Here is a 22840-nt window from a genome sequence, read left to right on the forward strand (position 1 = left end):
AACGGGAGGCGACGGAGGAGAAAAGAGGTTAAGGAGCAGTGACTAAGAGAGGCCACTGAACATCTTCGTCCTCAGAGAGCTGCCTTTCCGCGACAGGTAAGGGTGTCTCGGCTCCTGACGGCTCTCCTACGCTGAGCTCTGTCCCCGGACCCTGGGATCCCCAGCAGGCGGTAATGCAGACTGGCGTTCTGGCTTGTAGCGGACCTGACCTCTTCGCAAACTTTCTGAGACGTGAGAGAGCTGAGCCCGGACGATGGGTTGGCAGACTGCATTGCTCCAGAGAGCAGGTCTGTGGCAATTCCAAAGACCGCCAGCGTCGGGGTCCCAGGGTCCGCATGGAGGAATGAAGCACTGGGAGGCTTAGGATTGTCTTAGACTCCGACTGGCCCCTGGGGAGATCTTGGGAGAGTTCCCCCTTAGGTTTCTCCTCCCTATTGTTTGGACTTTTATATATCTTCTTTAAGGCAAGAGACCATATATACTGAGCACACGTTGGAAAGATAGCGGGAAAGAAGGGCGAGCCACAATAAACTCCTAATAGTGGAGTTCACTTGTTATTGCTGTAGAGATCAAAACCCTCGCCTCCCTGCGCACCTTAGCAGACCTGATGTGGTTGCGTTGCGATAATTGTGTGGGTTATAGGAAAGGACGGTAAGTAAGTGGGCTCTTCTTTCCAAAATCCAGCTCAGATTAAAAACAGGGTGTGGGGCGGGAACTGTCCAAGGTCCTGAACCACTCCATCTAGTTTCGAAAACCTTTAAAAAACCGTGGGGGCGGTGCAGCAAGTTGTAAGGACCCAGACTCAGGCAGAGGACATTTCAAATGGAGAGAAAGATCCCCCAAGTTCTCCGTGCGTAAACCAGGGGAAGCTCTCACAGGATGGCTGGAAGGAGTCGAGTGAAACGAAGAAAAGTTTGTCAGTTTATGAAATATGCACAGACTAACGCCTTGTTTCCTGTGGTATTGTGGAAATTGAAGCATACGCACCGTGTATGGATGAAATCGCATCTTTGTGCCTCTGAGCTTTATAGACAGGTTATCGGAGTCACTTTGAGAGCAGAAAATATAAGGCTCTTCTGAGTTCAGAGAATTTTCTGGGGCCCTAATAAGTGTAGTTCTATCGAAATGAATAAATCGTAATCTTCTGTCTTCCAGAGCTGTTAATGACTGGAACCCGGCACTCTCTAACCTATAAAAAGCACAGCATTTGACATTTCCCCCAATACTTTTGATTTTTCAAAAAAAAAATTGACACAAATAAGGCGTTTGTTTCATTGTGGAAAAAAGGGGGACATACAAATAAAAAGCTGGGGAGCTCTGGGAGTGGGGATGAGAATTTCAGCACACAATAGGTGGACTAGGAAGAGAGGGCACGATTTTGAGGGCCTGAAATCGTGACTGTCTCTTCTTCAAAGATAGACCTCATTCCATGGTACCCAGCTTTCAAGACAATGGAAACTTAGTTGAGAAGTCTATCAGACTTGCATGATCTTATTTTTCTTTACTAATACGTTTTTCATGCTATTTACCATTTTTTCCCACCTTCCTATCTGGGGGGACTTTGTGATCTCAGCATTTTGAGCTAATTGGCTGCTTGTCTGAACCTGAGCCCCAGCAAGGGCAACAAGTTTGCTTCTGGTCTGAGGTGTGGCCCACACAGCTCAAATGACTGCTAGCGTCTACTAATGGTAGTTCTGAAAAACAAAACAAAACAAATCAAATCAAAACAAAACAAAACAAAAAAACCAAAAAACAAAAACCACTCAAAGCTTGCAGGAAAAACCAGCTCTTGAAGACTGGCACAGGGTGGAGCAGAGAGGGGAGATTCTTGAAAGCTTTCATTTCCAAATCCTCCCTTTCAAAAATAAAGGCTTTTCTCCTGTCTCTCTAAATGAGATTTATTTTCTGCCATATTCTTCTTAAAATGCAAATGTTCACCAGACAATTAAGCCATTTACATATTTTTAATTCTTAAATTTTTTTTGTTTTTTTGTTTTTTTTCAAGACAGGGTATTTCTGTGTAAACTTAGCTGTTCTGGAATTTTCTCTGTAGGCCAGGCTGGCTTTGAACTCAGAGATCCTCCCGCTTCTGCCTCCTGGGTGCTGGGATTAAAGGTATGAGCCACCACTGCCTGGGTATTTACATTTCACTCTGACTAACTTTTCTAATTAAAGGTCTTCCTAATGGCTGGTAATCTGAAACCCAGAATGAGTGTAGAGTTGGTGGGGAGCTGATTACAGACTATGGTGACTTTAGGGATCCTTGGGTGATGGGGAACAGGTGTAACAAGCTAAGAAGCTAGCAGTGCTAGGGAAATGCTGGACGCCAGGGAGCCAAGGCACCGTGGTTGCTCTCTTCTGCCTGTTGGTGCCACATCTGCCCAGAGATGCTTTGCATTTCTTGACAGTATCTTAGTGGCTCTTCACTTCAGGGGCAGCTTCTTCACTGTGGAGGCAGCTTCCTTTCTGGTCTTCTGCCCGTCTCTCTGCCCTCAGTATTGACATCCTCTTCAAGGTCATGTATTTCAGACAAGACTTACATGTGTGGTCTGTATGTTTAGAAAACAGGGAAGTTTTAAAGGAAGTGGAATCTGCCTTAGAAAGAAATCTTCCCAAAGTTACTAGGATCTGGGAAATAACAATCACCAGGAGATTTGTGTATACAATATCAAATATTGATTAAGTGGAAGGGTTTTATTTGCCTGTATTGAAACCTACCTTTCATCGGAAGTGATCAAATTTTAGGTGAGAGGAACCAAGGCAGGACTTTCTCAATCCTTTGTCTTTAGTTATTCCCACCCTTTGGATATGGAGTGTTAACTGCAGCTTTTTCCAGGCAGTGAATTTAGAAGCCATCTGGGAATACAGGGAAGCTTACTTTTACTGCATCATGAGCACAAAAGAAATGATCTTTTGGGGTCATCAGCTTTCCCACCTCCCAAATGAGGGGCCGGACCAAGTGATATCCTAGATAGCCTCACCTCTGATTTTTTTTAAAAGTCTGATTTTAACAGGAAACAGAGAGGGAAACTGCCTGTAGTTTGTGTTGAGCCCTCTTTTCCTACCCCTCCTATGACAGCCACACGCATCTCCCATCTTCTGAGCCCTGCTCCTGTCCTCAGAAAGCCTTGGACTGTAAAGGTGAGAGCTGTTAGTGTTGGCTCAGAGTCCTTTCCTGGTCACTGGCCAGCATTGTTCTGCTCCTTGCAGGGGTCCCTCCAATCTTGTTTGCCTCTGCAGAGCCTCAGCCACCTGGAAGATGCCGAGATTCTGCTACAGTCGCTCAGGGGCCCTGCTGCTGGCCCTCCTGCTTCAGACCTCCATAGACGTGTGGAGCTGGTGCCTGGAGAGCAGCCAGTGCCAGGACCTCACCACGGAAAGCAACCTGCTGGTATGTGGGCCACGGACACCACTGTGGCTTGGGTGGAAGATGGCACCGGGATTAGAACAGATGGAAAGGAAGAGGGCTGTGGGAAGGGGTGACAGGGAAATTCATCTCCGTTAATTGGAGTGACTCGGAGCAGCAACAGAACTCTTTCTGTAAGGTTGGAATTAGGCAAAGGTGAGAAGGAGGTGGCTTCAGAGAAAGGGGTCTGGTTCATAATTTCTGCTCCATTATTCTCACCCACTCATTCTGTTTCTGGTGAGGAATCCTCACAGAAACTGAGTATACACAATGCCATATTAGCCAGGAGTGCTCCTTTAGTTGGTCCCGTATTTCAACCCTTTGGCTCCCAAATCAACCTCCCTTTAAATAGTGGAAACCTGCAAGTGCACTTCATATTTCTTCCCTCTTTATTTTCTCTCAGTTACAAAGCCAGTTACTAGTCGGGTATTTCCATATAACACCTCCAGAGGGAGAAGGAAAGACCAAAGTCCCCCCCCCCAAAGAAAAAAAACCCAAAAAACTGATGCCAAATATCTCACACTGCTTCTAGAAGGCAGGATTCCAGCCAAGTTCTTTTCCAGTCTTTCCTGCAGAAGCGTGTAAAGCTGTCAGGGGCAGGCTAGGGCCCCTTACACATCACCATGTGCATGCACATGCATGCACACAAGTGTCGGGTGCCTGCTACTACATCCTGTTCGATGTATCAACGGACAGCTGAGGCTAGGTGATGGAAGAGACCTTCTCAAGACATAAGAACAAGGTTCATGTACTTTAGACTCAGAAGGCCCAAGGAACCCTGGGTGATCCAGTTCAGAAACTGCCAAGGCTGTTGATTTGCATAGCCTCTCCTGAGATCTCACCAGGAAAGGGGTTGGTGTAGGAGATAAACAAGGTCAGAGTCCTCGGGTGACACCTCACACTTCTGACACCACTGAGTCCCCTATTTCATTTACATTACGTTTAAATAACTTTGCTTTTATCACCCACTGTTAACATTCGGTAGCATTATAATTGTAGAAAAACCTTCAACGGATGAGTGGGTGGGGTCCTTCTATTTTCTCCTCCTCAATTTCCAAGGTTCTAAAAAAAAAAAAAAAACAAAACAAAACAAAAAAAAAAAAACCTTAAGGTTGCAGCTTATGTAAAAATAACCACAACCGCAGTTGTGAGTCTTCAAGGTGTAGACGCACCAGCAGACCACTCACGATGGATTTATCCCTTGCCTTTCACCCTTTCTCCCAGTTAGAATGAGGTGGCAGGGAAATGAACTAGTTTGTCTCAAAATTCTGCTTGAGATGATACAAGAAGATACACAGTAAAAGACCTAGTGGGTGCTGGGAAGTTTTGAGGCAAGAGACCTAGGGGTAGAGGGCTGGAGTAGGCACATAACTTTGTACATTACTGGTGTAAAATTGAATCATTGTTAAAGTCCAGGCTCCTAGAAGCCAGAAACCTATTACTAGGTCCCTATCCCAAATCCCAGACCCATGCCCCTCCTGGACTTTAATAGAACTACTCCTTGACCCCATTGACAACACTCCTTTTGGTGCATATGACAGCAAGGCCTTGCTAGTAAGAGCTAAGCAAGTAGATTGGGATGCAATAGCAGCTTGGTGCAGGATGTTGGCAGGACCTCGGGGGTCCACATTGCTGGGCCTGATGGCCTCGAGGCATAAACTGGCACCACTAGAGGGCAGGGATGGTGGCCACAGGAGCTGGCTTGGCTCACACATTGGGCCTCCCTACAGGCTTGCATCCGGGCCTGCAGACTCGACCTCTCGGCGGAGACGCCCGTGTTTCCAGGCAACGGAGATGAACAGCCCTTGACTGAAAATCCCCGGAAGTACGTCATGGGTCACTTCCGCTGGGACCGCTTCGGCCCCAGAAACAGCAGCAGTGCTGGCGGCTCAGCGCAGAGGCGTGCGGAGGAAGAGACGGCGGGGGGAGATGGCCGTCCGGAGCCAAGTCCACGGGAGGGCAAGCGCTCCTACTCCATGGAGCACTTCCGCTGGGGCAAGCCGGTGGGCAAGAAGCGGCGCCCTGTGAAGGTGTACCCCAATGTCGCCGAGAACGAGTCGGCCGAGGCCTTTCCCCTAGAGTTCAAGAGGGAGCTGGAAGGCGAGCAGCCTGATGGCTTGGAGCACGTCCTGGAGCCGGATACCGAGAAGGCCGACGGGCCCTATCGGGTGGAGCACTTCCGCTGGGGCAACCCGCCCAAGGACAAGCGCTACGGCGGCTTCATGACCTCCGAGAAGAGCCAGACGCCCCTGGTGACGCTCTTCAAGAACGCCATCATCAAGAACGCGCACAAGAAGGGCCAGTGAGGGTGCAGGGGTCTTCTCACTCCAAGGCCCCCTCCCTGCATGGGCGAGAGCACCTGACCTCCAGCCTCTTAGAGTTACCTGTAGTTAGGAAATAAAACCTTTCAGACTTCACAGCCGGCTCTGATCTTCAATATAACTGCGTGAATAAAGTCAAAATACACAACCGTCCAATTACACTGCCATGTGACCAGATAAGAGTGTCAAGAAAACATCTCAACCCCCTTCCCCCAGCAAATACTCTTGGTGGGGGACTAGATAGTTTGGATGGCTCAGGGTGGTTCTCTGTCCAACACTTCTAGGATGTCTGCTTAGCTTGGCCCTTAAGCCAAGTCCTACAAGAGTGACTGACCCTAGGCACTAGAAGCCAGGTGGCACTATTGGGGCCTATTCCACACTGGGAATATATCTGGGAAGTCACTCAGGAAGTTCCAGGACACAGGGACACTCCTAGCTATGTTGAGTCTTTGCTCCAATCTCAGGCAGGTCCCTGAACCCTCCCATGATTTAGTTATCTGTCTCTTCATTCTTGGTGTAAGGGCTCCCTGGAGGATAAAAGGAAAACAGAGATTCCATTATTTTATCAGGAAAACGTGAGAACTGAGAGTCAGTAGCTGTTCCGATTTGGTTATTCATATATTCTCTCCACACACACGCTCTTACCCACCATAGAGATAAACGCACTGTCCCTCAGGCCCAAACCTTGAGGGCATTGGTTTCCCACCTTGCTGTGTCTTCCCAGCTCTCTCCCAGTGCTTCATTCTCACTACTCCAGTGCATTAACCAACTGGCCTCCAGTTGATTTCCTGCCCATGCAAATTATTCACTGTTGCATGTATTTAAAAAGAGCTTGTTAGTTCCTTGGTCCTTGGCCCACCCGACAACAGTTTTCTCTACATCCCAATTTCCCATCAGTTGCAAGCTTTTGGGGCAAAGTATATTGAGCATGAACATGAATAGAAAACTATATATGTAAATCTACACACATGTACATATAGAGATGAACATGTCAATCATGTCCATTCTCCTACCAGGCCTTTAGCTCATGTTTCCTGGGATTAAGGTCCTGCTTCATGTCTCTTGGTTTCACTGCTACTCTTCAGTTCTTCATACCTGGACCCCACCCCCAATGTCACCTTCAGAATCTTTGCTGTTTTTTTTTTCAATGCAAACCTAGGTTCAAGACCACCTCTACCAGGCCAGTCATGCTCTCGACCTGTGGCCCTGTTTATACACAGGGCTCCTGTAGTCCGCTCCCTCTGTGCTGGAAGGCATCACTGGCCAGGAGGACAAGTGATTTGCTGTGTGTCTGTTTTGTCCCCTCACCTAAGAGAAACTCCAAGCTCTGCAGGCCTGTGTTGTGTTGCTTCTGTCTCCTTGTGGAGTTTTCACAGTGCTGAGGTGTGTGTGTGTGTGTGTGTGTCACACTTCTGCAGTCAGGTTTACAGGGGAGGCACACACACCCTTTGATTAGACATCCATGGGCCACACACAGCAAAGCCTGGTACTTGTGTATTTATACAAAAGCCCTTATATCTGAGAGGCGTTTACAAGGACGCGGTGAGCCCTGGAAGTCCTGCTGTGAAAGGGAGTCAGAAACCCGATTAAGTTCTCACTAATGTGGGTTGTGGGAAATGAGCTGGAAGGAGGAATGGCCTGGGCCCTCCTGGGGATGATCCCTTGCTGGGAATCCTCCCTTCAGGTTTCCACATCTGTAATGTCCTCCCCCTCCCTTCTTCATTAGAGTTGGGTATAAAGCAAGGGTGTGGGGGGGGGGGTGTCGAAATGCCAATGGTACACCACTGCTATTTTTCAGTTTCTGTTTTTATCCAAAAAAGAAAAAAAAAAAGCTATTTTCTTTTAAGAATTCAAATAGACAGCCATATGGTGACAACATTAACATTTATTTGAAAAGGGCATCATCCACTAAAAGTCAGTTCTAAAGAATGACTTTGGAATAGTCCCTCCAATACCCTGGAAGGAAAACTAATTGGATCCAACAAGTTCAAAATACAGAAAACTGCCACAGGTGCCAATTCTGTACTCACATATAAATACATCAGTCATTATATACACAGTGTTGGCAACTACAACTACATTACACACATGCATGGACATAGACACACACGCACACTCACACACACACTCAGCCAGGTCATGAAGGTCTAAAAAAATCCCAGACACGCTGAGATAGGTGGGCTGCAGCATCTATGGCTGTGCACTTCCATACTCTATGTGCCAGACTCCAATCAGTAAGAGTTCAAAATGGGCAAGTGTTAGGCTCACGAGATTCCCATGCTCTCTGAAGAAACCAGGCTGGTGCCAAAGGGCGGTCAACAGGGCCATGATGTCTTTCCTGCTACCCACGACTTTTCCTTATCACTCTCCGAGTAGCCAGAATCAAGAACAGGGCCTCCCATGATTCCTCTTCTGCAGTCTTTAGATTAGACCCAGCTTGGGTTATAGGGTCATAGAAGCCTGACCGTTTTCCCTGACCTTTACTCCAGATTCAGAGGCCAGAACCCTCGCTTTGATGCAGTCTGCTTGCCAGAGAAGGTCAAAGAAAGCAGGTACAGCCTGACTAATATGCCCCTGCCTGACCTCCGAGTCTGCTTTTGAACACTAAGTTAAGACCCACAGCTCAGGCCTTCCCTTTCCCCCAGGCCCCAAACATAGCTAAGCCACACAGGGCTTTGAAGCTTTCTCTATAATGGGTTAACAGGCCTATGACAGCCAAAGGACACCTGGCAGGCACCGCGACCCAGGGGCCCTCAAGAAGTCTGGGGCTTCTTTTCAAGAAGTCAAGAGTCTTAGGGCTTTTTCAGATCCCAATCCAGTGGAACTGCATCGTGTGGACCAGGAACAGCCTGTGCACAGGCAGCCTACAGGCTATGGCTGCTCTGACCAGGGTCCTTGGTCCCAGGCCCATGTTGTCTGGCTTTGTGTGCAGGTGGGAGCCAGACAGGGGACATGTCTAGGTTTTTCGATGAGGACATTTAAACCATTTATTTTAGTCTTCGAGGTAAGGAGAAAACAAGAAACAGGCTCGGCACGGGGTAAACAGCAGCTGCTACTGGATCAGGTATTTTCTGTTAATCCATTTTTTATACTCTTTATGATCAATGTGTTAACTTCTAAACCACAAACACATTCCTGCCTACTGGATTCTGTCAGCAGGGTGTCACCCTCATGCCTATGAAGCTGGAGCCCTGGGTGCTTTGATGGTGGGGGTGGGGACTGGTTGGCCTTAATAGGTTTGTTGGCTCCTTTTGATCCTGGTTTACAACAGGGAAGGAGAACAGAACAAGGCTAAGACAGTGCTATCAGACACCAGAGGCTCAGAAGGCAAGAATGGACACTAGGCTCCTCCCCTAGCTCCCACCCACTGTGCTTTTGCCTCTCTCCCCAGCCTTGTGATGGAAGGACAGACTCTCCTGCAATCACCATCTAAACTTCCCGCCTCTGAGGCAAGATCAGATTCCATTTCCTGTTAACAGGCAAACCACTATCCTACTGGATGTAAATTTAAATCAATTCTACCAAGAAGAGGGCACACAAGCGGCAGGCTCTCTAAAAGCAGCATGTCCCTGCCACACAGCCATGGTATGAGGAAAAAGAAAGGCAGAGAAGACTGAGCAGCCATTGAGTCTGCAGAATTGAACTCTGGCTTTTTCTTCTGTCCCCAGGGAGAGAGACAGACGTATCCAAGCGGCATCTGGTTCTGATGCTGGCTCTCAAAAGACTCCAAGGAAGTGTCTCCCAATCCACAACTAGGATTAAGGTACCTCAGGGGTGGTCAGCGATGATGTCAGTGGGGAGCAATAAAGAAACTAACGGACTCCTATTCAAGCCAAGCATGGGATAAAAGATGTGGCCAGCAAGAGAAGAAAGACAGTTTTTAAGCGCAAGGCTTAGATTCCTTTAGTCTCTAAAAGATAACTTGCCTTCGTGTCTAAGTTGCCTTCTTAGTGAAAAGGTATTAGGGAAAAACCCAAGGCCTTGCTTATAAAGTTGGGTTGAGCAGCAGCCACACAGCCCCAAAGCCATGTGGGTGGTGTTGGGGTGTGGTCCATGCAGGCCATGCACCCATAGCTCAGTGCAGGGACCATGGGAAAGGCTCAGGCAGGCCCCGTCTGTGATATTTACCACACAAGCAACGGAAAGTACACGTACTCCAGTTCTCCTAATTCTGGAAAATGTTCCCTCTGTCCTAGCAAGCAGGCTCTCACCCTGCAGGGTCCTGAGAAGCCTAACTCTCCTGAGCAGAAATAGCTCCTTTATGACCCTAGGCCACACTACCTAAAACCATACCCTGGAAATGGCTCCTGCAGGTCAACAGAAGCACACCCCCCCCCCCCCCCCGCCTTTTCTAAGAAGTTAAATCTCTGGAGCAGTGTTGGTCCTGAGAGAAAAGCAGCTCAGAACACTTTGGGGAAGTTTGAAGGGAAAGAAAGGACTATCCTGGACCATGGAGTACTCCCACTGCTAGGCATTCTGGGAGGCAGAGGGGCACCAAGAGGGGCATCAGGAAACGGTCAAACCAAGGGGACAGCAAATAGACATTTTTGTACCCGCACAGTCCTGGGTCAGCTGCGCCCAGCACACACGAGTCACATGGGGACAGGTACGTGGCCCACAGAGAAAATGGAAGACGAAGTGATTCCTACCACCTCTACCTCAGCTACAAGCAAGGCTAATTGTCCCCAGTGTCTCAGACTTTGCCCAGAGAGGGGAAAATATTGTTTCAATCCTAGCTGTTAAATCTTTCTAAAGTGCCACTTGCTTAACTGCCTCTCTCCCAACCCCTAACTACCGCTGACAGCATCTTCCGTGGGAAGTGACGTGGACAGGCCGCAGGACCCTGGTGCTTCCTCCCTCTCTTCAGCCGTCTAGAACCAGCTAGTTTGCTCAGCTTTCACTCATCCCAGAGGCTGTGGAAACAAAGACATCAGGGACCAAACTTAACCACCCAGGAAACATCCAGTAGATAGAGAACCAGAGAAGATCCACCACAGGCTTCCTCAGACAGAGAGTGTGAGGAGATGCTATGCAGCCAGGACAGACTTGCCACACTTGTGCTTTGCTGATGTTGCCACCCTGTCTGGGAGACCCAGCCCCTCAACATCCCCAGCCTGTTGCTCTTCTGGTAGCCATGCTGCCTCCAGGGTCTCTGGCCCCAGCTCCCGAAGTGAGCTCTCAGCACTCATTAATAGTAGAAAAGGAAACACAGACACTAGAGAGGAAATGGGATGCTGGGTAAGACCCCCTAAAGACTTAAGAGGTGAGAGCAGACATCCCCTCCGAGCTCTCTCCCTCACACCGTCACTTCTTCATGTGGGGAGTGGGGGATGGGAGGATTGCCTCAGTTTCCCCAAGTGCCATCTACGCTTTCCTCAGATCAACCATGCTGATATCAGGCTCCTTTCTTTGGGAGTGGCTGACACTCCCTCAAAGACACATCCCCAATGGAGGCTTCCCAGAAGCAGGAGGTCTCCTGCTTCTCAGGAGACACCCTTGTGTTTCTCTGTCCCTGGCTGATACAAGAGAAAACAGGTGAGATGCTTGCTAGCCCAGAGGGCAGGTGGCTGGATCCTCCTCACAGAAGACGAGGAGGAGGCAGGAGGGCCACAGAGGACCAGAGGCTCCACCTTTGCTCATTTTCCAGGGTGTTGAGTTCTTAGCTATCCCAGCTAGATTTCCACACGGTGAGAGTGAGCAGGAGGGCGGTCCTCCTGCAGACTGTGTCCTCTAAGGAGTTCTGTCTCTTGGAATTCAGTATACGCATAGGTCGGGAAACTTCATCTCATAGACGGGGATGGAGTGGTTCTGCGGCTGGCCGTACGCTGCACTGATGGTTCCCGAAGGGCTTGGAGGGGGGCTGGGGACACACGAAGGAGAGAGGTATGAAGCAGTAACTGGGGGTCGGGTCCTACCCTTGTACACCTCAACACAGCAGTCAGTTTTGGCTTCTTTTTAAAATGCATGCCACTCTGCGAGTTCCCAGGTTTTCAAGATGTTCTATAATCCTCAGCTCAGTCCAGATTCCCCGCAGGCTCCATGGCAGTGGTTCTCAACCTTTCTAACGCTGCCACCCTTTCATACAGTTCCCTATATTGCGGTGACCCCCCCCCAACCATAAAACTATTTTTGTTGCTTCTTCATAACTGTAATTTTCATCCGTTATGAATCATAATGTAAACATCTGATGGGCAACCCCAAAGGGAGTTGCAGCCCACAGGTTGAGAACCACAGCTCTCTGATGTCACAGGTACTTTAAAGATTAAGTACTTGCCCAGGATGCTAAGATTCCTGGCTGTTTCGAAGCCTCACTAAGCCAGTCTTGTGCCCTCTCCAGCTGAGTCTAGGGCTGGCATTAGAGGTTGAGGGTGGAGGGAGGGCTGGCAGCAAGCAGGTATGAGGAGAGGGCTTAGGACAATGGCCATGACCCTTGATGCTGGCCACAAAGTTAGGGTCCCCTGCCTATGCCATCACTTACCGGATGGTGATTTCAAAGATCTGGTTGAGTTTGCTCTGCAGTAAGGAGGCCTAAACACAAACAGAAGGGAAGTGAACCTGGGATTCCAGGAGTGTCAGCTGCCACCTCTCTGGCCGCCTGTCCAAAGGACACCTGGAAGTTTCTGATCGTCACAACTGCAGGAGAGTAACCCAGTGGGTGTGTTCTTATCTCTGGCACCTGTCTCTTGGACTTGAATTTTCAGCTCAGGGACAACCACTCAGCAAAGGCTGGCTGGTGACCTGAGAGGAGGCCAGGAAAACCAGGGAGAAGTTTTGGCAGGTTTCTGCTCTTCAATATGGGGTAACAGGGTCTGTTGGGCGTGGGGTAAGGAGCTGCCGTTACTCTTTCTTGACATGTGTCTAGTACTTCCTAGAGCATGAGATGAGCAGTCTACATCTCAAAGTGGGATGTGAATAGCTTACAGTAGGTAGCACAGGCATGGAAGTTATGGGCTTTTATATAGATACAAAATATGTAGATCTTATATAAATATAAAATATAAGCCACATGCCTACAGGAGGCTGAGGCGGGACGGTTGAAAGACCGATGCAAGCCTGGGATGTAGAGTTCAAAGCCGTTCAAAAAGGACGGACAGCAAGACCCTCATTTAAAAGAACCAGGCTGGTGAGAGGGCTCAGCAGATAAAGCCTATATAACAGAAGCTGGATGGCCTGGATTCTATCCTTGGAACCCACATAAAATCGGGAGGAGAGACCAAAAGCTGTCCTTTGACTTACATATGCATCTTCACCCATATCATACACACAGGACCATAACAAAGTTTATAATACAATAGTAAAAGTTTCTGTTCATTTGGTTGAGACAGGGTTGGCCTGGGATTAGTTGTGGAAATTAGCCTGGCCTTGAACTCACAGAGATCTACTGCCTCTGACTTCTTAGTGCTGGATTCAACGTGTGAGCCACCACACCCAGCTGGCACCTCCTATGCTGCCCCTACATGTCACTGTCTTCTTTTGTGGTCTCACTATGTAGCTCTGGCTGGCCCTACATGTCACTGTCTTCTTTTGTGGTCTCACTATGTAGCTCTCTGTAAGTTCTGCCTCCCAAGTGCTAGGATTAAAGGTCCAAGACAGTGAGTGCTAAATGATTAGTCACTGGGTTCAGGGAAAGCAATGTAGGGGAAGGTATTGGGGTGAACAGCAGCATTCTGTCTGCTGGAACAAAACCCCTAATTTCTGCAGTACAAAGAGCCAAGGTTTGAACTCAGTCCTGCCCTCAACCCAAATCTGGTTTCTGATTGGTCAGGAAGGTATGCTGTGGTGTGTCACTCACCCGGGCCCCACAGTGGGCTGCAATCTCCTCAAAGGGTGCCTTCTGGAATTTCTCTACCACCTGTCGCCGTCGCTCACGCTCCTGTTCCTCAACTGCCACACTGTCCACTGTGACACAGAGAACTGGGTTAGTGTTCAGATCGTCCCCAGGGATAGAGGAAGGAACTTGAAAAGATGGACAGGGTGGACCCTTGGGATGAAAGTGGGGCGGGGACACGAGAGGGGCGGAGACATGAAAGATGTGGCAACCTCATGTGTCCTCACAGACTTTCCCTGATTCTGCCCAAGGCTCCATCCTCTGAGAAACAGTTAAATGGGCCTGCAGCTCGGCATTTAAAGATCCAAGCGGCCGCACCCCTGCTGGGACTCTCAAAGGAATGATCTCAGCTGCCCCTTTTAGTACTGTCAGGGCAGTTTTTTTTTTTTTTTTTTTTTTTTTTTTGTTCTTTTTTTCCGGAGCTGGGGACCAAACCCAGGGCCTTGCGCTTCCTAGGTAAGCGCTCTACCACTGAGCTAAATCCCCAGCCCCTGTCAGGGCAGTTTTAAAAAGGACCTGAACAATAGAAAGGGCAGAGAGACCCTGAGAGTCAGAGCAAAGCACTACAGCAGAGCAGTCTAAGAAAATTTCACTTAAGGCTTTACACACCCTTACTATCCCAGGTCAGTTAGCACCAAATAAAATAGGGAGTGGGTCTGGAGGTCAAATAATGACCATTTTGAGTGGGTTAGGCAGGTCAGTGGTGTGTTCATTCATTACTTCTTGATTTCTTTTCAGGCAGGCTTTCACTAGATAGCCCTGGCTATTCTGGAGTTCACTATGTAGATCAGGCTGGCTCCAGCCAGGCAGGTATGAGATCTCCCTACCTCTGCCTCCCAAAGTTCTGGGATCAAAGGTGTGCACCACTGCTGCCCCACTGAGTACATTTGTAACAAAATACTGAAGGGGCTTCGTGGAAAGGACATTTAGTGGCTTAATTTGTCATCAGTTAGAAACAACTTCTACACAGAAACACTTCATGAGCCAGTCCTGCAGATCCCTTATTAAATGAACACAGATACGATTTCTTCTCGGTGCCTCTCGCTGGTCATCTTGTCCTTTTGTGTCATCTTCCACACATAAGCAGTTTCCATTTATTTGCACAAACCAGTCACCTGGCTGTAATCCACAAGGGGCAGCTTTCAGAGGCAGCTGCCATTAGTAAGCGGGAAAGAAAGGGCTTGCCTGGTATGCAGCTCCAGCCACCTCCCTGGGGACTTCCAGCTGCAGCTCTGGTGGCTGATGAGTTTACAAAAGGCTACCAGCCTCTGCCACCGGGTCCACGTCACCCCCGACTTCCCCTTTTCAGCAGAGTTTCTTGGGGACCCGTCTTACCAATGGCCTTCTTCAGTGTCTCATAGGTGATCTCTTCTGCAGGAACTCGCTGAAGGAGAAAGGACGGAAACGTTCAGAAAGGTGAACATTGCTTCTTAGGGGAACGGCCCTAAAACACCCTCATTCCCAGAGGTGTGGAGAAAAGCAAACAAGACCAATTCCTCAGATTCCCTAGGAAGAGCATTCTATTCCCTTTTCCCTACCTAAGCCTACCCATCAAGCAACATGGGAGGAAACCACCACATAATTAAAAAAAAAAAAACTCAGAGAAATAATAGGATGTAAAGAAGGCAACTGAGAAATGTGATCTCCAATATGAACTCCAGAAACTTCATAACACTTTGAAGGCTTATGATATTCAATTGCACCCCCAAGTGATGGATTTTAATACAGTAAGTCCGTGAAGGTTAGAAACAACGAGCCCTCTGCTGATCTGATTGGTCCCAAGACCAGAGGCAAAGGATCTCAACTTCTGCAGAGAAAAGAGGCAAGAAATAGTAAAACCCAAAGATGTGGTTTCCGTGGATGCTTGGCCTCAGGAAAGGTGCTGCAGATAACGAAGAAGACAGTGGGGCTGGCTGGCACAGGACCCTGAACAGAGGCTGAAGATGTGAAGCAGGACAGATGAGGAGAGAAGAGCCCTGCACCAGTTACCAGGACACCCCTGGGATAATTTGACTGAGGGAAAGAACCAACATGAGTGTCCCAGGAGTCCCAGGAGTGTCCCATGAGTAAGGGGCACAGGCTAGGTGAGCATTTCTCCTCCTTAGCTTCCCCTAACTATCGAAGGCTTCCGAAGCCAGGACAGGAGAATCCCCTCTACAGTGTGGGGAAGCAGTCCGCTCACTCCAAGGCTGTAACCCAAGAGGGGTCCTGCCTTTCACAGCCTCAAGGGCCTCTGAGGATCCTTCTGCTTCCTCACCTTATTTACTCAATTAGCTAGGCTTAGAGGTTCCTACCTCCATAGGAATGTTCTGAATGAGCTCTGTAGAACTTGGTCCAAGGTAGAGGGATCCTTAGTCCCAACCTTCAGGGACTTTTCTATGCTCTGATCACTCCCGGGGAAAGACTCAGCGCCTTCTACAGCGGCCCTCATAATCCCCATGAATAACCGTGTCCCTGTCCCACCCGGATGTGGGCCCTCCCTACCTTGTACTATGCTTGTGCCTGTCAGTCCCCCAATTTGTGCGATTAGGGAATGGAAACCAGAAAGCCCTTCTACAGTGATTTTTTTTTTAAAAAAATGATAGTCTCATGATAGAAGAATGGTAATACATTTTCCAGCTGGAAATATCAAAGCTGTCCTCATAATGAGAGTCAGTAAGGAAATGGATTTACATGAGAAACTAATTTCCACAGATCCTTTAATGCAATGTAAAGGGCAGGGAGCACTTAGCACCCAGAGTACAGACAAGAACACTTACCTCCTCTTTCTCTGGGCTGTTCCTGGATTCCACCTCTACCTGAAGGGAAATGGTTTCTCCAATGCTCTTCCTCTTGGACAAGCGATCTTCATCTGGAAAAGAGGAGCCCAGAAGCTGGGGCTCCTAGTCCTTGCAAAGCCAGGGCTAAGCCACTGGTCCTACCCACTATGCCTTTGGCCCACAGCCCTCAATGGCTCAGGACACACTTAGGCTACCCCTGGAGCTTCCAGAAGCTTCTAGCTGCTGTGGGCCTTCTCCACCCATCATAGGGTGCTCAGGTTGCTTCTTTGGGCTAGGATTTTTTGCAACCATTTACGGAACATATCTCAACTAGCAAGTTTGTTCCATCCAATCACAGCAGCAGTAATGGTCACGCATGCAATGTTCCCTAAATGCATCTGCTCCACACACCTCCACATAAACCCCTCTAATGAGGAAATTTTGTAGTCATGTAACCTGGGTTTGCAGAGACTTGCCAAAGGTGTTTTTTAAAGAGGAAGTAGCACAGGGTTGGGGATTTAGCTCAGCGGTAGAGCGCTTGCCTAGAGAGCGCAAGGCCCTGGGTTCGGTCCCCAGCTCGGGGAGGGGGGGGGGGGGAGTAGCACAGATATCTTGAAATGGTTCTGTAAGGCCATGCATGCTCTTTCTAGAACTATGAACCGGCCCTTCCTTCACAAGCCGGGTTATCTCATGGGCCAGCTGCTTTCTGAGATCCCAAACTGAACAGGAGGTGCACTGGAGTCAGGATCTCAGCATAGATTCTGCTCAGCTCTTACGCAACATCTAAGAGGCCACCACAAACAGGTTCAGGAGGCAGGCCACGCCCCCTTACCCTAGGCCTCTCGCCTGGCAGGAAATGTGGTCCAGGAGGCCACGCCCCCTTACCCTAGGGCTCTTGCCCTTCCTAAGCCTGGAAAGCAGAGGCAGACCGGAAGCCTTGTCTAGAACTCATACCTGTCAGCTGAGGGATGTAGGGCAGGCAGAGCCTGTCCGCATTGTAGCCGCTGCCTCCGAGGACTTCGCTGATTTTGCTCTGGCGGAAGAGAAACTCGATCACCACACCGTCCAGATTCTGAGCCAGCCTGAAGACAAAGAGGAGGCAGAGTAAAACTGTGGGCAGCTGGAACAGTCTCCGGATGACGGGTGACGTTATCAGAACTGCAACACATTCCGTGTGCAAACAAAACAGCAGCAAAACAGAAGACTATTCCAACAGTCCTTTCTCTAGAGACACCTACTGTTACTTTATCAGTTTCCTTCAGTTGAACGTTCCCTTCCCTAACATACAGTTCTGGGATTAACTTTGGGCATGTGCATGCGTGTACAGGTGCACATGCATACGTGTGTACTCAGATGTGTGGTACACACTCAGGTCAACGTTGGGTGCACTACTTAAGCAACATTCACTTTTTGTTTGAGACAGGGTCTCTCACTGGCCTTGAGTTCACCAAGTAAGCTAGGCTGGCTGGCCAGTGATACCTGACTGTCTCCCCGGCCCCAGAACTGGATGACAAACACATACCTTTTTTTTTCTATTTCTTTTGTAACAACATGGTTTCTGGGGATCAAGCTTCATATGTATGGTATGAAACAAGCACGTTATCAACTGATCTATCTTGCCACTATTTGATAACCATTCTTCACACTAAATATTCTTTCAAAGCATCACGGACTTTCTGAATCTTTTTCTTTTGTGATGCTCTGTGTGGGATTCCACCCAGGATGCATGTGCGTTAGGCAAGTGTTCTATCACTGAACTGCATAGATCCCCTACCCCAGCATTACTGCTCTCCTGCAGTTAGTGTGTGGAGAGGCCACAGTTTAGAAGGCTAAGTCCTGTGGTTGGACACCTTTTGTTCCAAAATATCTTTCCCGACATCACTGACACGTCACCATCTGAAGGCAGGGTCCTGTCAGAGACGGCTCCTCTAGAATGCACTGCCCCTGGGTTGGACCAAAGCTCCTGGAGGCTGCATTACTTCCTATGCAGCGTGACACCCTGAACTGGCTCATAATGACCTGTTTGAGGTTTGACAGCATGGCAGCCATGGAAGGACTACAGTAATGATGAAGCTGAACTCTGCCCAGGACATGCCTAAACCCCTGGCTTTGTCTGGCCTCATACCGCCATGCCTGGTACTGTCCTTACCTCGGCTTTTCCACAAACACATCCTCAGGAAGCATGTATGGTGCCTCTTTCTTCCTGGTCTCTATTACCTGGAGTTTGGAAAGAAACAAAGGATGAGAGGAAGGTCCAACTGGGCGAGGTGCCTCAGAGCAGATGACAGGAAGAGCTGCAAGTCCCCTCCCCCTCAGCCTCCTTGGAGATTCAGTGCAGAGAGCTTCTCCAGGGAGAATCCAGATCCCCAGCCATCGTCAGAGCTGCCTGGGGAGACAAGTGGCTGCTAAGGCTGTCGCCACTGATGACGCACAGGTGCCGAGTGTCCTCCAAGAACAAGGCACTCGTCCCTAAGAGACTGGGATTCTGTCAACTGTGCCTTATGCCTGTGCTTTTGATTGACACAAGTGAAAAGAGATTGCAGGCGGTGAGTCTGCATCTGATGGACAAGGATGGCTTGAGATTTCCTCGAGAGCCCTTGCAAGTGTTGGGGGGAAGAGATGTGAACGTTACTGAGGGAGTGAGAAGCTAGGGAAAGATGGCGTGCAGCTATGCAAGGGTGACCAGAAACCAGCCCCACCATTTCCAGTGAAGAGGGCTTCCTTTACTCCCATATCAGCTCAGAGCCTGGGAAAGTCCGACACTCTTGGGAAGTCTCTGATTCACTGACACAGCACCTTCCCTCATGCCCCAGCCAGTGTAGGTCAGCAGAGACCTGGAATTTTAAACCTAATCCTAGACATCATATGATTCCACCCAAAATAATTCAGAATTTTTTCATGTGTATGGTATCTGTGAAGGCCAGAAGAGAGCATCACATCCTCTGGGACTGGGGTTACAGACAGGTGTGAGCTACTACATAGGTGCTGGGAACTGAACCCAGATCCTCTGCGAGAGCAGCCAGTGCTCTTAACCACTGAGCCATCCCTCCAGCCCTCTTCAGAGAGTTTTAAAAGACCTTTATGCAACAACTGAGGAGGGGCATGCACATGTCAGGGTTACCTGTGGAGGTTTGGGGAGCTGGTTCTTGCCTTCCACATTGGTGAGGCCGAGTCTCTCTTGCTTTTGCCACTGTACCATATACTAGCCCATGAGCTTATGTCTTGGACCCCTATTTTGCTATAGGAATGCTGGGATTTAGGCTTGTACCCATATGTTTGGATTTCTTAAATGAGTTCCAGGGTCAAGCGAGGGCTTTCATCCTGAGACAGTTTCAGTGTTGTCCAGAATGGCCTTGAACTGGAGATCCTCTACTATTGGCCTCCTGAATGGCTGGGATTACAAGTCTCTATCACCACACTTAGCTTCCCAAAACTTTATTTATTAGCCCAGGATGGCCCTAACCTTGCTAGACCAAGGTTTTTCTACCACTGAAACTTATTGAGGGCTGAGAATTAGAGACATATGTCACCATACCCAGTTTTATGCGGCGATGGGAACTGAACCCAGGGATTTATGAACGCTAGTTGGGTACCATCTGAATCACATCCCCATTCCTCCCCCGAACTCCTATGAAATTGCTTTCTTCCGAGTGATTGCAGGAGCATAGGTCACATGCTTTCCTGAGGACAGAGGGAGCAGGGATGAGACCCCTGTGCTCATAGGCCGAGGACAGAGGATCTTTAGCCCTTCCACACTTCTTCCAAAGACAACGCTCAAGGGCCCACTGGGCTCTTGGGCCCCTGATGACACCAACCTCGTGGATGTGCTGACAGAAGGCAGGCACTGTTGTGAGCTGGCTGATGAGGTTCAGGTAGGCTGCACCCAGAGCGTAGAGAGCACAGCGGTTATAGGCAGGCAAATTCTCTTCGTTGACCTGGGCCACATCCTGTGGTAATGCAGATAAGGCTTACAGAGCTTTTCCCTGACACTTTAAAATCTACACGCTCCCACCTGACCTCTCCCCAGGCTTCTTAGAGATGCCTCATCTCTCTAGACTGTCTTTGTCCCACATCCTTGGGAGGCAGAGGTCCTCCTTAAAAAGCTAGAGAAAATGGTTAATGGGATAATTCATGGTCTGGAGGCTCCTGAATAATCCCTACTAAGCATAGAGGTGATGGTCGCATTTCCCTACTCTGTGGTTCCAGCTGTAGTGAGCACCACTGTCAAACCCTACTCATTACCATTAACCATACCATAGCTGAAGCTGGGCTGGTTGGTTTTTGGCTTGTTAAACTGGATCCATATGCTAAAAACTGTGGGCACCATCAGGAGATTGGGACTCAAGAGAATTGAAAATTCCATCTCTTAGGGTGAATAGAGGAAACTGCAACATCTAGGTTGGCCTGCAGGATTTAGCATGGTCACAAAGATAACCTAGACACCTGTCAGTAAGTTCAAGAACATGATACCTACTTGGCTTCAGGACCCCGATGTCCTGCAACCTGTGAGGTTGGAAGGACCCACCTCGAAGGCAGTGCACTTCCACCAGGGCAGACCTTGAAGGTTTCAGGTCCTGTTGAATACCAGACTGGCTGCCCAAGAATCACAATGCAAACTTGTTAAAGATGTGGGTCCCAGGCTTGAGACAGTGTGGCTTTTCTAGTTTGGGCAATTTGTTTTAGTTTGTTTTTTTTTTTTGTTTTTGTTTTCCAAGACAGGGTCTCTCTGAGGAGCCTGGCTATCCTGGAACTAGCTCTGTAGACCAGGCTTGGCTTTGAACTCAGAGATGTGCCTGTCTCTGGGACGAAAGGTGTATGCCACCATATGTATTTTAAGCAAGCACCAGCGGCAATTCAATTCTGAATAAGTAAATCTGAGAGTGAAAGGATTCTTATATTTTTGGTTGTGAGCCTAGCCTTTAATGGCTGAGCCATCTCTCCAGCCCAAGAGTGAAAGGATTCTTTTTTTTTTTTTTTTTTTTTTTTTTGGTTCTTTTTTTCGGAGCTGGGGACCGAACCCAGGGCCTTGCGCTTCCTAGGTAAGCGCTCTACCGCTGAGCTAAATCCCCAGCCCCGAGTGAAAGGATTCTTAATGAACACATTTGTTTCAGGATAGCTCAGGGCTTTTGAATGCTCTCTCAGGAACTTCTGGGGTTAGCATTCAGACCCCATGAGGGACTTGAAATTTTAGAGACTCAGGGATGATTCCAGATGAACTTAAAGATGACCAAGAGCCATGAATTAGTTTCTGGGGCTTCCCAGACAAGATCATGGTTTGGGGTCTTCATAACCAACCAGAGTCCCAGGACACCAAAGAAACTGTCAAGTAATGGCTGCAGAGTCTTCCTATCTGTGCCTGGCTATAGGCCCTTCCCCATGATCCTCATCCAGCCCCACATCCAGCCCTACCTGAACAGCCAGCACCAGTCGGATGAGGTCCACCACCACCTCCTCATTGGCCAGCTCAATGCTGATGAGGGCCAGCAAGCCGTAGAGGGCCTCATAGTGCTTCTGGATGTTTGTCTCCTCCTTACAGCTCAGGTAGATGTGTCTGTATAGCTGCTGGGAGTGCTGGGGACAGGACAGCCATGGTCAGTGGGTGGGCGCAGAGTGGGGAGGAAGGCCCCACTGAAGGGGAGGTAGTAGCCCCATCTCAATTCTCAGCAACTGGGGCCAACTGAAGGAGGGAGGACGCAGGCTCGGGAACCAGTGGTCAAGCAGTGACTTAGAGACTAGAAGGTTGGGAGCAGTAGGCCCGGCCTCCTCTGGGGCTTGTGTGTTCTGTGGTGACACTCACCTTCTTCATGAAGACAGTGTCCTGCCGGGAGCACTTGTCCACTTTCAGCTTCAGGACTGAGATGTCACCAAGGGTGCTAGGAAGGGATGGAGGAGCTGTTAGCCTCCGTGGGAGGCCAGCCTGAGTTCTCACGGTGTCACTAAGTTTGGTCTCCAGGGCTGTGGGTCGCCCTTCATTCTCAGCCTCGACTCTCCATTTCCTCCCGAGTTCTCACATCCCCACCCCCCTCAAACTTCATGCTGTTTGTTCTCTCCTGTAGAGAGAATCTCCTGTGTACTGTGCGGAAGCAACGCCTGTCAATAAAGGGCTGGTGGCCTGTTAGCAAAAGGCGGGAGATAAGAGGTGGGAGCTCCAGTAGAAAGACAAGAGCTCTGGGAGAGAAATGTGGGGAGACTCATCTCCCAGACTCTGAGGAGACAGACGCGAGACTGAGGAAGGGTAACCAGCCACGTGGCACACGTAGCATGGAATAAACAAGTTATATAAACTATGAGCGGGGTTGGGGATTTAGCTCAGTGGTAGAGCGCTTGCCTAGGAAGCGCAAGGCCCTGGGTTCGGTCCCCAGCTCCGAAAAAAAGAACCAAAAAAAAAAAATAATAATAATTATGAGCCAGTCGGGGAATGAGCCCAAGCTTATGGCCTAGACATTTATTAATAAATAAGTCCCAGAGTCACTATTCAGGAACTGGGCATAGGTAAAGACTGGTTACACCCTTCTTCCCTTTACTC

General features: G+C 49.0%; 2 protein-coding genes across 3 annotated transcripts in view; one reads left to right on the plus strand and one right to left on the minus strand.

Annotated features, from left to right (window-relative positions):
- Pomc (proopiomelanocortin) lies at positions 1-5823 on the plus strand. 2 transcript variants are annotated; one of them, NM_139326.3, is made up of 3 exons: positions 1-96; positions 3241-3391; positions 5137-5821. In NM_139326.3, exons 2-3 carry the CDS (start codon positions 3260-3262, stop codon positions 5710-5712), a joined length of 708 nt encoding a protein of 235 aa, NP_647542.1. In that variant the 5' UTR covers positions 1-96; positions 3241-3259; the 3' UTR covers positions 5713-5821. The 2 variants fall into 2 exon arrangements, with proteins under 2 accessions (NP_647542.1, XP_087408394.1); XM_087552268.1 differs by having other exon boundaries at positions 9-96; positions 3211-3391; positions 5137-5823.
- Positions 5824-7592: 1769 nt separating this feature from the next.
- Positions 7593-22840, minus strand: part of Efr3b (EFR3 homolog B) — a 73471-nt gene continuing 58223 nt past the window's right edge. Inside the window, 10 exon segments of the mRNA NM_001427261.2 lie at positions 7593-11587; positions 12206-12255; positions 13520-13626; positions 14891-14939; positions 16315-16406; positions 17269-17396; positions 18464-18531; positions 20130-20261; positions 21724-21885; positions 22112-22187. Coding sequence (NP_001414190.1) covers positions 11482-11587; positions 12206-12255; positions 13520-13626; positions 14891-14939; positions 16315-16406; positions 17269-17396; positions 18464-18531; positions 20130-20261; positions 21724-21885; positions 22112-22187 — 970 coding nt within the window. The 3' untranslated portion in view covers positions 7593-11481.

The sequence above is a fragment of the Rattus norvegicus genome, chromosome 6 (assembly GCF_021556685.1).
Source record: "Rattus norvegicus strain SHRSP/BbbUtx chromosome 6, alternate assembly SHRSP_T2T, whole genome shotgun sequence".
Taxonomy (NCBI): domain Eukaryota; kingdom Metazoa; phylum Chordata; class Mammalia; order Rodentia; family Muridae; genus Rattus; species Rattus norvegicus.